We start from the raw sequence: 13,930 nt of genomic DNA, 5'->3' as shown, positions 1-13,930 counted from the left end.
AGTAGAAACAACATATTCCTTTGAATGAATAATTTAAAAATCTTAGATTTATAAATGCTTTTCTGGCAAAACTCCATCATTATAACATCACCATTTAAAAATTATTTACTGATATTTTTCAGCCTACGGATTTCTGAAGTCACTATGTAAGAAAAAACAATAACAAAAAAAACTTCTTAAACATGAAGGAGGGAATTATATACTTTTTACCAGAGGCTCAAGGAATCCTGGTGGCGCAAATGGTTAAGAGTTCAGCCGCTAACCAAAGGGTGGGAGATTCAAACCCACCCAGCGGCACTGTGGAGAAAGACCTGGTAATCTGCTTCTATAAAGAATATGGCCAAGAAAACTGTATGGGGCAGTTCCACTCTGTCACATGTAGTCACTGTGAGTCCGAAAATGGCTCGATGGTACCTAACAATGGAGGCTAAAAGTGCAAAGAGTAGAAAATGTCAAACGTTGACTCTGAATGAACTAAAGAGTCACACAGTTTGCAGTTATTCTTGGGCCCTTTCCTGTGATTTCTAAAAATGTGTTTTGTCTCCTTTTACATCTATTAGCTGATGAAGCTCTCAGCATTTCCAACAGAGGCAGTTACTAGCAGTTTTGGGAAGCAGTATGTGACACCAAGAGTTGAATAGTAAAACTGAGGTATTAGATTACATCTGATTTGTTTTATGTAACTTTTTTTCTGCTCCATTTCCCTGGATAATCAAAACTGAAATGACAAAGAAATAGATTATTCCACTAAAAAGTCTTGGGTGACCATGCACAGAGCAAAGAACAACTTCTCTGAGGCTCAGTTTTTTCCATCCATAAAATGGAAAGGTAATCGCACGCTTTGCTAGCTTTATGGGATTCTCATGAGAATCAAATATAATTGTAACTTGAAATATTTTAAATGAATAGTACAGTACAGCAATTAAGGTGCTGGAATCTGAGTTCGACTGCATCCTACTTACTGTATAACCCCGAACAAGTTACTTTATTACCCTATTCCTCAGCATTCTCGCCTGTAAAACAAATACAATAATAGCAACTCCCTTAGAGTTTGCTATAAGCATTGAAGGAGTTAATACACTAAAGCACTTAATGTAGCACCTGTTAACCTACTGCTATCAAGTGGATTTTGGCTCACAGCAATCCTAGAGGACAGAGCAGAACTGCCCCATAGGGTTTCCAAGAAGCAGCTGGTCAATCTGAATTGCTGACCTTTTGGTTAATAGTCAAAGGCTTAACCACTGCACCACCAGGGCCCCAGCACCCACTAAGTACTCATAAAATATAAGTCAGTATTAAACACTACAAACTCAAGATATTATTTATAATCTTGAAGGTACCAACAAAACAAAACAAAACAAAACAAAACCAAATCCACTGCTGTTGAGTCAATTCTGACTCACAGCGACCCCACAGGGTTTCTAAGGCTGTAAATCTCTACGGAAGCAGACTGCCACATCTTTCTTCTATGCAGCCACTGGTGGTTTCGGACCGCTGACCTTTCAGTTAGCAGTTGCTAGCTTTAACCAATGCACAATCAGGGCCCCTTCAAAAGGTACCAATTCCCTTAAAAAAAAAAACCCCAAAATTAAAGAAAGTAATGACACAACAATATTATTCACAAGTAGAACGTAAATGTATTCAAATTATCAGTGATGAACTATTATCACAAAAATCACACATCATGATTGGTCTCATGTAAGATATAATAAAGTCGTAATAAAAGAGAAAATAAGTGAGCATAAAATGTAGACTGAGCCCTTGTCAAAAACAGCAATACATCTTTGGTAGTTCTATTCCTTTGAACTTTGAAACGAAGCAAGGGCAAAAATGGCCACTTCCTGGTTCTCTCTGCTGCTAAAAGGTGGATCATTTCCGTTCTCCCGCTTGGAAATTCCCTAATAGACTGTAAACTCTGCAAACACAGGGACATACCTAGGACTTTGATCTGGTATACAGCAGGTTTTCAATAGCTATTCCTTAATACATTATTACATAAATCAATGATTTCTACATTTTCTAAAAGGAGTACCAGTCTAGATGCACTTCAAGGCCTCCCATCAATCCAATTATTAATCAGAGGCTCAAAAAATTAAAAAGACTTTTAAAAAAAATCATCTGACATGGCGTGTTAATTTTATTTACATATCTACAAAATTGGGGATTTCACAAATGCCATAGATGCCATTTATTGGGTACCTATTAAATAACCCTCATCACCTTAGAGTTACTCAGAGGTAAAACAATTAATCCCTATTTACTGGACACCTGATAAGAATCTCAAAGATACAAAAATTAAAAAATGTGGTCTCTGCTCTCAAGGAGATTTCAATCTAGTAGGCGACACAAAAATTATACAGTAGTATCTGTAAATGCTATATTGGCTTAAGAAGAAAAGATTAAGCAGGAGTGGGCTAGTTAGGGCAGACAGAAATGAGAGCTGGGCTTTGGGTAGAACCCAGACGCCCGGGAAGAATAAGCCATCTCAGAATCGAGGTGCAAGGACAGGAATAAGTCTGATGTGGTTCCGACACACAAAGAAAGTTCGCCTGCTTAGGACAGATGGTGAATGCTGATGAGCACTGGGAAAAGCTGGATTAGAAAGATTTTAAATTACTTGGAAAATCAGGCCAACAATTTTAACTTTCATGTAGTAGAAAAAAAGAAAAAAACACAAAATGTTTTTGAGTAAAGGAATGACTTTAGTAGTCTGTTCCAGTTTAAGCACCTTTGTAATTAAGAGGCTCTTCTTTAAGTCTTTAAGTCTATCAAAATTCTTCTTTACTGTAATGTAAGTCCACATCCTGTTTTAGTTCTCTGTGGTGGGGAAAAATAACTAGTGAATACACTCACTGTAACAAACTTTCATACATATTAAGGAGTATATTACCTTATCCCTTAGTAACATCTCTGTTGTGTGCCATCAAGTTGATTCCGACTCAGAGATCCTATAGAACAGAACTGTCCCATAGGGTTTCCTAGGCTGTTATCTTTGCAGGAGCAGGCTGCCACTTCTTTCTCCTGTGGAAGGGCTCATGGGTTCGAACCACTGACCTTTGGGTTAGCAGCTGAGCCCTTTAACCACTGCACCACCGGGGCTCCAATTTCAACTCTAGACAATATTAATCATCTCCTATTTCATTATAGCCTGTACCTTCTGCATCAGCCAGGTAAACACCTTGGCAGAATTCCAATTTTTATCATTTGTCTTAAGGCAGGCTCAGCTGCTAACCAAAAGGGTGGCTATTCAAATGCACCAGCCTTACCACTGAGAAAAGACCCAGTGATATGCCCCTGTGAAGATTACAGCCTAGGCAACTCTATGAAGCAGTTCTACACTGTCATACAGGGTCCCTCTCAGTCAGAATCAACTCGATGGCACACAAAAACAACACTGTTCTCCCAGCGGAGTCTCTGGGTGAGGCAAGTGGTGAAGTGCTGGACTACTGAACTGCAAGGTTGGTGGTTTGAACCTAACCAGGGATAACTCGGAAGAAAGGCCTTGTGATCTGTTTCTGAAAGGTCACAGCCTTGAAAATTCTATGGATTGCAGTTCCACTGTGCACATAGAGTGGCCGTGAATCTAAATCGAATCAACTGCAACTGGTTGGTTTATTCCCCCAACCCATTACTGAAGTTTATATACCCCTATTTATATGTCTTTTGTAGCCTATCTTATCATTAAATCGTAAGGTCTATCTCACTGCTGTATTTGCACAATGGTCACCCTCACATAGTTATCGTACCCTATTTGAGGAATAAGAGAGAAAAATGGCTTTAATTACATGACTAAATTTATTTTTCCTCCAAGCTCCTAACATTTTTTCTAATTCCTTATTAAAAAAAAAAAAAAACTCTCATAATAGTCACAGTTCTTTTTCTGGTACCAAAAAAACCAGCATAATGATATGCAGATAAATATAGCTAAACACTGTCTTGAGGCTATTACAATATACATAATAAACATCCAATGGTTTAGAGAAAAATTGAACAAGACACTATGAGCATAACGCAGAAGCTAAGAAATTAAGCTAACCAAACCCAGTGCTGTCGAGTTGATTCTGACTCATAGCGACCCTATAGGACAGAGTAAAACTGCCTCATAGAGTTTCCAAGGAGTGCCTGGCAGATTCGAACTTCCGACCCCTTGGTTAGCAGCTGTAGCACTTAACTACTATGCCACCAGGGTTTCCAAGAAATTAAGCTATGCACTCTTAATACTTTATAAGATGTTAAAAACAAAAATCCACCAGTGTTTCCTTTTTAAACGCAAATATTTTTTTTTACAACTTATTGTACTCTGTGAGTTCACCATCTTTTTTTTAAAGCAACCTTCAATGATAAAGGAAAACAAAATCCAGCCAACCACTTATACTAGGTGCTGAAGAGTAGCAAAGGAAATAGAAGGTAGCATTCTTATCCTTTCTAGATGTTTAGTTTAGGAAAAAATTCATGAAGAAAATAAATGAAAACATACAACAAAATAGAACACATAAAAACGCATAACCAATTTGTTCGCAAATATATAATAACATGTAAACTAGTTAACTATAATGCATGTATAGCGTTATACCCACCCACAGGTACAAACCCAGACTCTCCACCCCAGGTCCTAAATTACCTGCATGTAGTTTTCAGGGGTTATTTTGTATTACTCTCAGGACTACAGTTTCCTATAATCGGGAAAGAGTTCCACAATCTTGTTATCTTTTTCTACTCCCCAAACTCTGCTGACACCAAAAGTGTATTTCCTGCATGCTCACAAGCAAGAATAAAGAAAAAAGTTATCAAATATAGTAGTCATTTAACAGGCCCACTGCTATCTCTCCTTTCTTATTCACTATATTCTGCTCATACACAAAATTCCTCCAACCACACCTCCTAAATCCACGACTACATACCTGGGAGCTGGGCTGTTTAGGCTCATCCATTCTCCCAGGAGACTCACTTCTGGCTCTGTGTCTCTCCACCAAGGGAACAATACTGCCAGACGGGCTAAATCTGTTGAAAGAGGAGCATAAAGGAGACTAATAGAAAAACTGTGTCAAAGAATTTCAAACTGGTGATGTCTTCTCCCTTTATCGAGTGCCTGAATATGGGGGAACAAGCTGAACAGCAGGGAAACTTAAGAAATACTTCCACAGAGTAAATATATGATTTAAAATAAGGTGTCTGTAAAAAGAGTTTGCCCTAGTAAATTTAATAAAAACGACTCATCAGATAGACCACGTGAGCTGGTGACGCTGAGGCTAAAACACAAGCTTCTACTCTTCCACAGGAGTTCCTGAGTGGTGCAACTGGTTAAGTGCTTGGCTACCAGCTGAAAGGCTGGCGGTTCGAACCCACCCAGAGCTGCCTTGGAAGAAAGGCCTGGCAATCTGCTCCTGAAAGGTCAAGGCTTGAAAATCATAGAAGCAGTTCTACTCTGCAGAAATGGAGTCACCGTGAGTTAGAATTGATTCAATGGCAAATAACAATAATCCTTACACAAGCAAGGGGAGAACGTAAAAGAAATCCAGGAATATAAATTAAAACCGGGTTTATAATTTTATTTCTATGTAACAATTAGATTTTTGGTTGTTCCCTCAACTCCTTCAACTCCCGTGATATTTCCGACTGCTGATGTGGACCATGGAGATTAAAAATCTTTACGTTTAAACTAGCATTACTTATGATACAGGTCTAACATATGGGGACAATAAATACTGTGCTCGATAAAAGTGAAAAAAAGAAAAAATACATAAATCAAAACCGCCTGAAGTGAATATAGTATATACTATATAAATTCCTATGATGCATACCTGTATTTTTACACAAATTAACGTGCGCTTTCTACGTTTGTTTGCTCACCACACATACCCTAGAGATATTCTCACAGCTGCACTGTACTAATTTTTTTTACAGCAACATGTAAAACCAGCATAGCTGTGCTTCTGAAAATACCTTGCAGGGGGAGGCTGTGGTCGGCAAACAAACGTACAGGGTGCGTGTTATTGCCATAAAAATATGGTATGTCTCTCAGGATGAGGTAAAAACCAAAGTAACAGCTTCTGCTTTTGGTGCTCATGAAGTCAATTTTAACTTATTTTTTAGGGAGAAAAAGAACAAATACTACCAGCCAAATTAGGAATTCTTTCTTTCTTTCAATTGAGGCTTTTTTTCAATAGACTTAGATTGAAACTAGTGGTATTTCCACCAAAAAGAAATGTTCTAACAACTGTAATATATGAGAAAGAGAAAAGTGAGGCATAAGGGCATAATAGCACTGGTGGAAAAAAGGTGACTCTCAGGTCTGTGTGGCAGCAGTCATAGATGAAACAAAACAGGGAAGGTATCATTAAATGACAAGTAAAAAGAGGAATAAAAACATCCAAAAAGTTTTTCTTTGAAACAACTATGTTTATATTAACTTAAAAAGAACAATCCTTGCTGGTTCCATATTTTTTCCAGTTTGGTAGGCACGGGTAAAGAAAAGTAAACACTGCTACAAAGGAAAGTGAAACTCCCCAAGACCACCTACCTGTGTGATAACACACCAAGGAAGGGCAATGCTGCCAGGTTCCCCTGATGATCAGCTCCCAGCCTGCAATTCCCAGGAAGCCCTGGTAATTACTGATCCTAGCTGCAGATGCTATTGATCCATGGAAGTGTCTAACTTTACCAGAGTTCTCACAACATTGTGAATACTTCAGGACTAGGAGCGTCCTGCTTTAAAACGTAAGAATGCAAGTCTCTTGGCACATTTCCAGTTTCCCCAACAGCAACTTACTTGGCTAAGAACATCAGGTAAGGAAGATGCTCTCTGTACTACAGAGGGCCCACTTCAGTGAAGTCTGCACAACAGCCATAGGGTGGACAAAAAAAAAATCTTACCTGTCAATTTCACTGCTCGTTGCCACCTTGGCTCCTGAAAACCCTAAGGTGTAATTCTCCTGTCCTACAGAACCATGGCCTGTGGTGTCAATGACCATGGCTGTGACCTCCTCTGCACTACTCCCATCTTCTCCAGAAGGCTGATTCTCAGGCCCAAGCCACTCCTCCAGATTTTCAGTTTTGATATGCACAGCTCCAAGAACCCTAACTTCATCCTCGCTCCGGATCCCCCGGTCTGCTACTCCTGTCTCCACGTACCACTGTCCTGCTCGGTTGATCCGGAGAATGGGCTCCCGGCTCTCTACATCAGAACTTGGTTCAATTATCTGAGGACTGGTGGACTCCTCAGGGGGACTCAGCTCCCTGATGTCCAGCACTGCACTAACCTGACCTCGCCAGTTTCCCTTTGGGGTGTTATGTCGTGGACTAAGGGAGCGGTTTAGATTTGGTGTAACCCTGTGAGACTCCGGAGGTCTCTCTTGATGCTTTGTCCTCGTTTGACTTAATTCGGCTTCAACCTCAGTCACATTAATTTTGAAATGAATGCCCTCCAGGATCTGTGTACACTTGTCTATGATATGCTGCATCTGTAGAAAGCTGGCAGCTGTCAGGTAGCTGATGATATCTGCCAGTTGCAGGCATATCCTCCCTGTATAACAGAAAGAAAGGAGCTGTTCAAAAACAGTAGGGTTCTTGATGACTGAAATGGAGACAGTACTCATCTCATTCAAGGACATGTGATCCCGGAAATAGGGGGAACTGGCCGCCAGTACCACTTTGTGAGCCCGAAAAGCTTGTCCTTGCACATTGACCACAATATCACAGAGACGGCCTTGCATGCGCAGCTGGTTTAGATGGCTCAGGACAGAATTGCTGAAGTCAGGGATCTCCAGTTGTATGTTCCCACCTTTCTCCATGGTCGTGCCTGAGGATACAGGCAGGCATTCAACCCTGCTGAAAGAGAAAACCATATTCTCATCAGTAATTATAATTTTATTCCCCCGAAAACCAAACCAAACCCAGTGCCATTGAGTCGATTCTGACTCATAGCAACCCCACAGGATTTCTAAGGCTATAAGTCTCTACTGAAGCTGACTGCCGCATCTTTCTTCCACGGAGTCACTGGTGGTTTCGAACCACCAACCTTTTGGATAGCAGTCGACTGCTCTAACCACTGACCCACGAGGGCACCTTTTATTCCCCTGGTAATTTCCAATCCCAATTTTGTTACATAAAAATATTGTTTGATAAAATTTCAAAATCTGCAAGTAAAGAGAAATAACTTCCTTATGTTTATATGGGGAAATAGAAGTGCTAAAAAGTTTTTTTTAAGTCTAAGTGTCAAGGTGAGGGAAGTTAACACAAAAAAGCTGTTAAACTCCTAAAAATTCAAGCTATTACCCTATTTTCTTTATTAATAGTCATGTAACATCAAAATGTACAGAAGTTCAACAGAGCACGGGGGAAAGCACTTTAGACTTTAAGTGTTTACCATAAGGTATTTGCAGACCAAATATAAATTCTCACAACTTTTCTTTGGAGAAAGACGAAATAAGCTTTTTGAATAAACGCAATTATAACCTGATAGGCTGATGAGACATACCTCTTCTTATTTCACTACATGCCTCATGTATAAAGTGACTAATACCTCATATGAACATAAACTAATATTTCTAAGCATGGGTCAGAGCCCCTGCAAAAAGGGTTTAGGACTCTGAGACAAAATCTAGGACAGGAAAAGTGCCACAGCTGTATCAGGACTCAATAAAGGTGCAGAGAACTTGAAATTCACTTCTTTCTTAGCATTAGGAAAGGCTAGGTAAATCTGCCTCTATCTGATCACAAAGTTGGGAATTTCAAAGTGGTGCTAATACTTTGATTCTGAAATTTAAATACTAGTTCCAAAAAAAAAAAAAGGCATATTTACAAACTATGGCCAAAGCTTTTACATTAAAAGAAAAAAAAAAGGCTATAAAAGTAACACTGTAACTACATCCAAGTCTTCAATATTTGAGAGTACAGTTTGTTATCAATTCCAATTGGAAGACAGTGACTTGAGAGTTAGCCAGATCCATCTGTCTTTAAACTTATAACGCATTACAGTTATCTAAAACCTGAATTTCAGGAACTTATCCTAACAAGTATGGCCCTTATTTACAACACACTTATCACTAAACAGGGAAGTGTACACACTGCTTTCAAGAACCAATTTTAGCCAATCTGACCTTTTTCCAAAGCGTTTTTGTTTGTTTTGAAACTTTTAATCCAATAAGAGCCTCTGTCGATGCCATCATGAATTCAGATGTGTTTATTTTGGAGCCTACACGAGCGCCTTTTTGGTTTGCTCTTTCCGGCAACTCCCCAGTGAGGAGGAAGCCCCTTGAGTAGTCTTTCTCTACCGTCGGCACTGGAGGGGTGAGAGCTGTAAGAGGCAGAATCGGGAACGGCATGGGGTCGGCCACTTCAGTACTTGGGTGGCTTTGGTCGGCGTTAGGAAGCGTGGGGGGGGTATGTCACCGAGGAACGTGGGAGGAAAGGGGAGCAGAGCGTCGGGCCAGTGAACGCTCAGGTGAGCCTCCAGGACCGGGAAGGGGGCGGCGCCCCGGGACCCGGTCCAGGCGGCAGGCGTAGGCGGGCGGGGAGCTGGCCCGGAGGTGGGTGTGTGTATCTGGGTGTGTCCGGGCTGCGGTGGGGGAGGGGGCCGCCCATCCCGGGGTCCTGAGGGCGGGGCCCCGCGAGGGGGCGGGTCCGGCAGGCTCGGCCCGGCCCGGGGCCAAGAGGGTGGAAGGTCGCCCGGTGCCTTGGGAGGGTGAAGGGAGGTGGCTGCCGCCCCAGAAGCGGGTTGCGGCCCAAACGGGGTGAACTGGTCCCGGCGCAGGCCAGCGGGACCGGGGTGGGGGGCCCGCGCCCAGTTGAGGAGCAGTACCTACCTCCGGGGGTGGAAATGGGCCGGAATGGGCCGGAACACCGTCCCGGAAGTGAAACCCCCCACCTCCTCTCCCGGAGCGGGCGACGTGCCGGAAGGAAATCACTCACCCTTACACCGCCCCCCCTCCCCCCTCCCCCAGCGCTTTCCGTCCCTCGCGCCCCCTCCCCTCTCTTCCCTTCCTCCCTGGTCGGGAGGAGGGCGGGAGACCTGCGTCACGCGGGCACTCGTGGTTCCCGCCCACAAAAGCGAGGCGGGGCGCAGCCGAGGGGATGGGCTTAGGGGGCGGGGAAAGAGGTGGGGCTGGAGGAGGAGCCTAAAAGGCGAGGTATAGGAGCTGGCGCAGACGCTGGCGGGCAGCGTGCGTCATGACGTCAGGAGAAAGAACCTTTATATACAGACGCCTGGGCGCCATCTCGGTCTTTTTGGGGTACCGACCGTCGTCGTAGGTGTAGTTGTTTTTGGGTGGTCGCTTACAGGATTTTGCTCTGAGTCTTGGTCACCAGCCCTTAACAATTAAGGTCGCATTTTCTAGGCCAGGCGCGAGCTTTGCCGGCTCCCGAAGATTCGCGTGGTTCAGGATTACGCCTTGGGTATGGGTGCGACCTAAATTACTCGGTTTGTTGGGTGGTTTGCAGAGAGGCCTTTTGCTCGCGTGCCCTTCCTGTGATGAAACCTGTGTTGGTAGGGACATCTGAGACTTGATGAATGCCAACTTCTCTGATGGCAGTGCATGCCGGGCAACTCGAGTTTGTATCGGAGGCCTGAGCCTCGGCGGCTCACCCTCGGAAAGGTGGAAGATTGCGGTAGTCCGCGTGGCTCACTTAATGGCTGTTTGCAGTCCACCAGTATTAGGTTCAGTAGTTCTTGACCTTGGTGCACTGCTCCCTTATAACGAGTCGTATGTATTCTTTACTAGCGTGAAACGGAATTTTTGGGGAACCCAACTTGCCTGCATAAATGATTCCAAAATAAGGAATAAGCTTTAAGGGTAATTCTTGGTAAAATTTTTAAAGATCCGTTATTTTTTTCCTTGGAATAGGCCTGGTCACGCATGCAATGCTGCCTTTGATGGGATCTTCCAGTCAGGTAAGTGAACTAGGAGGGAGTACTGTGGGAAGTAAGAAATACGTTGCCTAGAGGTATCAAGCCTGTGATGGTGTAAGAGTAGTGGACAGAAGAAATTTCTGAAAAATTCTGTGCTGAGGCTTAGTACTTAAGTAATTGATGTAATCTGGGCGAACAGGATTTTTTTTTAATATATTGAATATTTTTGTTTTGCAGTTAATGTGCCGAAGGATGAGAACAATTGATAAGGTGAGGTAGTGAAATTGCATAACAAAAGGAATTTTTGGTGAAAGTCAGTGCCACTGTGATGACGTTTTATTTGCTACTCTTGACCTTGAGAGTGATGAGAGTTATTACCACCAATATCTAATAAACTGAGGCACCCTTAACGGTGTTCGGGGGATATAGAGATTACACTTGTGTTAACACGAAACCCTTCTTCCCAGGTCTTAAAGAGCCTTAAACTCTGGCCGTGGGCAAAGAGGTGAGACTTTTTTTGTATGTCCTTTGGTAGTTTATATTCACCCATTATTTCAGTTTAGTAAAAGGGAGGTGAGTGCATTGGAATGGTTTGCGTTTAACGCTGGGAAACTGGAAGAAACAGATACTGTGATGACTGCATAGTTCAGCAGATTGCATGAAGAGATTTACCACTTGTCTGATGTATCTGGCATTAGTGAAACTGATTTACTGCTAATAAGATAATCAAAACCCAAAACCAAACCCATTGCCATCCCGTTGATACAGTGACCACATAAGATGGTGGAACTGCCCCTTAAGGTCTCCAAGGTTGTAAATCTTTACGGAAGTGTAGATTGCCACATCTTTCTCCAGGGAGCAGCTGGTTGGATTGAACTGATCTTTCTGTTAGCACTTAAAACCCACTGTGCCACCAGGGTTTCTAAAATAAAAACTACCGGTATTAAACATTTTTTCCATTTTTTGTAGAGAGTTGATGAACAGCTGAGAGTCAAAAGGTAAGTAAAGTTATAATGCAAATAAACGTAGATAACTTGGCAAACATGACAAAGTATGGCCCACAAGTTTTTTTTTGGCACTGAAAGCAATGCTAACGTGAAATGATTGTGTCAGATACTTGTCCTGTTAACTGTAAATATAAGCCTGAATGATGATAAGCAAATACTGACTAAATGTGAAGGTCTTAATTATTAGCTCTAACTGATTTCAGGCATTTGTTACATTTTTAGAACAAAAAAACTATCTTTAGCTATTATAAAAACCATTTTTTATTTGCTAGGAGGACCTGAGTCGTCGACTTGACTGGACGAGGTTTATTTCTTGGTGAGTACAGGCTCAAGACTTACACTTAACTGAACTGTTAATTTTTAAACTATTAATTATGGTTTAATAGTTTTTAAAAGTTTGGTTAGCGAGTGTTAACTTGAAGTGCTCTTTGAGCATGCGTTTAACAGGGTTTACAATGATGTTAATCAAATGTCTGACCTGAAATGAGCATGTAGACAAATTTAACACTGAAGAACCCTGTGTGCTAAATAATTCTGAGGAATTTAATGATGATTAGCATTGTAATGTAGTATCTGTTTCTGTTTTATCTGTGGTATACATTTTTATCCGTGGATGACCTGCTTGGGTAAGGACATACGCCATTTCACACCTGGCATCTTAACATTGTTTGTGAAATGTGCTGGTCTTGACTGTTTTAAGGGAAAACCAAAAAAAAAAAAAAACCTAACCCACTGCCATTGAGTCAATTCCGATTTATAGCGACCCTATAGAAGAGGGAGCGTTTTTCTTGAGCCAAATGGTGGAGGAGACATTGCAAAGTAAACGAGTTTTAGGATTTAACAGCTGTGTATTTAAAGAAATACCCTTTTTTCAGGTGCAGGTTGTGGAAACCTTTAAAAGGTATGTATTTTATTGATTTTTGTGTATCTTTAGGCAATATACTGTTGATGATGTTTTTAAATAATGGGAATCTCTCTGAAAGAGGATGAAGAGTAATTTTTTAAAACTGAAACAGTATTTCAAAAAATCTTAGACATTTATTTATTGTTACCAGTTACTAAACTTTGACTACATTTCTGCAGGTGTGTAGAGTCAGCTTTTTGCTGCAGCGGATGGAACAAGGAGTTTTGAGCCAAAGGTACAGTAGTCTCAGATATTTATTGGGTATTAAAGCCGATACAATGATGATAACATAGTTCAGCAGACTTAACAGTGGTGAACAACACTTACGTCTTTCGCTCCTATCTGATGTATCTGGCTGAAACAATCAGGTTTATACCTTTGTAAGGGAAATTTAGCCAGGACTTTGGTTTACTACAGAGGCTTGATGGCACAGTGGTTGCCAACAGCCACTCCATGGAAACCCTGTGGAGGCAGTTCTGCTCTGTCTCACAGTGTTGCTGTGAATCAAAAACAACTGTCAGCGGGCTTGGGTGACCATAATGACTTTCATACAAATGTCTTACTCAGGACTGTTTCAATTTCAGGATTTGAAGTTCACATCTGGAGAAACGCAGGTTAGTTTAAATACCTTGTGGAAATTTTTATGGCCTATGTGTGTATTAGAGTAACCAGTGATGTAATGATTCTGCCAAATGAAATAGAATGATATCACTCAAAAACCGTTCCATTTTAATTCTGAGGTTACTTTATTAACGAAAGCATCACACTAAATTTTTTTGCCACAATTAAAATAATTTTTGTTTCTAGGATGTATGGTGACCCCAGCAACCATGAATCTTTCCATTGAAAGGTGAGGCTTGAAGATGTCAGCATTGTTGGGTTTTAGGACAGAATACATGATGATCCACCCCAACTTGAACTCTCTTACTGATTACTTGATGATGATAAGATCTGATATTCTGTGTACCCCAAACAGCAATGAAGTTGAAATCTGGATGTGTGACTAAAACTGGCATCTTTTGTTTTTTGCAGACAGTTGGATGGATGGAATGCTCATGGGATAAGAGCAAGCAACCTGTTTGAGTCAGAATTCACTTGACAGCAGTGGGTTTGGTTTTTATTTTTGTTATTGAGTAATTTTAATAAAACATCCTGTAAAACATCTGGAAGAGT

General features: G+C 41.4%; 1 protein-coding gene, 1 long non-coding RNA gene and 10 other non-coding genes across 20 annotated transcripts in view; 11 read left to right on the top strand and 1 right to left on the bottom strand.

Annotated features, from left to right (window-relative positions):
* ZBTB37 (zinc finger and BTB domain containing 37) overlaps positions 1–9,909 on the bottom strand; it is a 33,381-nt gene extending 23,472 nt beyond the window's left edge. For 2 of the 9 annotated variants that reach the window (XR_007515276.1, XM_049868255.1), the window contains exons 1-4: positions 9,804–9,909; positions 9,099–9,295; positions 6,874–7,824; positions 4,902–5,001 (exon numbers count right to left, since the gene is read on the bottom strand). Coding sequence is in view for 8 of the 9 variants with exons in the window: in XM_049868255.1 (XP_049724212.1) it covers positions 4,902–5,001; positions 6,874–7,790 (1,017 nt within the window). In the remaining variant the exon portion in view is untranslated. The other 7 variants (XM_049868261.1, XM_049868260.1, XM_049868259.1 and 4 more) reach the window with 7 other exon arrangements.
* A 291-nt stretch (positions 9,910–10,200) lies between these two features.
* Positions 10,201–13,919, top strand: LOC126066839 (uncharacterized). Its single transcript, XR_007515274.1, has 11 exons — positions 10,201–10,392; positions 10,842–10,888; positions 11,084–11,116; positions 11,314–11,351; positions 11,816–11,844; positions 12,126–12,169; positions 12,729–12,754; positions 12,937–12,992; positions 13,342–13,371; positions 13,565–13,607; positions 13,790–13,919. It is a non-coding gene; the product is annotated as an uncharacterized LOC126066839 (long non-coding RNA).
* Positions 10,455–10,532, top strand: LOC126067111 (small nucleolar RNA SNORD74). The gene has a single exon (XR_007515341.1). It is a non-coding gene; the product is annotated as a small nucleolar RNA SNORD74 (small nucleolar RNA).
* LOC126067120 (small nucleolar RNA SNORD75) lies at positions 10,948–11,009 on the top strand. Its single transcript, XR_007515349.1, has one exon. It is a non-coding gene; the product is annotated as a small nucleolar RNA SNORD75 (small nucleolar RNA).
* On the top strand, positions 11,165–11,249 carry LOC126067106 (small nucleolar RNA SNORD24). The gene has a single exon (XR_007515337.1). It is a non-coding gene; the product is annotated as a small nucleolar RNA SNORD24 (small nucleolar RNA).
* On the top strand, positions 11,472–11,536 carry LOC126067118 (small nucleolar RNA SNORD77). Its single transcript, XR_007515347.1, has one exon. It is a non-coding gene; the product is annotated as a small nucleolar RNA SNORD77 (small nucleolar RNA).
* LOC126067112 (small nucleolar RNA SNORD44) lies at positions 11,989–12,052 on the top strand. The gene has a single exon (XR_007515342.1). It is a non-coding gene; the product is annotated as a small nucleolar RNA SNORD44 (small nucleolar RNA).
* LOC126067119 (small nucleolar RNA SNORD78) lies at positions 12,304–12,368 on the top strand. Its single transcript, XR_007515348.1, has one exon. It is a non-coding gene; the product is annotated as a small nucleolar RNA SNORD78 (small nucleolar RNA).
* LOC126067108 (small nucleolar RNA SNORD79) lies at positions 12,794–12,871 on the top strand. Its single transcript, XR_007515339.1, has one exon. It is a non-coding gene; the product is annotated as a small nucleolar RNA SNORD79 (small nucleolar RNA).
* On the top strand, positions 13,028–13,111 carry LOC126067113 (small nucleolar RNA snR60/Z15/Z230/Z193/J17). Its single transcript, XR_007515343.1, has one exon. It is a non-coding gene; the product is annotated as a small nucleolar RNA snR60/Z15/Z230/Z193/J17 (small nucleolar RNA).
* On the top strand, positions 13,424–13,500 carry LOC126067110 (small nucleolar RNA SNORD47). The gene has a single exon (XR_007515340.1). It is a non-coding gene; the product is annotated as a small nucleolar RNA SNORD47 (small nucleolar RNA).
* On the top strand, positions 13,646–13,719 carry LOC126067107 (small nucleolar RNA SNORD81). The gene has a single exon (XR_007515338.1). It is a non-coding gene; the product is annotated as a small nucleolar RNA SNORD81 (small nucleolar RNA).
* Positions 13,920–13,930: the final 11 nt, after the last annotated feature.

The sequence above is a fragment of the Elephas maximus genome, chromosome 24 (assembly GCF_024166365.1).
Source record: "Elephas maximus indicus isolate mEleMax1 chromosome 24, mEleMax1 primary haplotype, whole genome shotgun sequence".
NCBI lineage: Eukaryota > Metazoa > Chordata > Mammalia > Proboscidea > Elephantidae > Elephas > Elephas maximus.
This window is presented reverse-complemented; position numbering and strand designations above follow the sequence as displayed.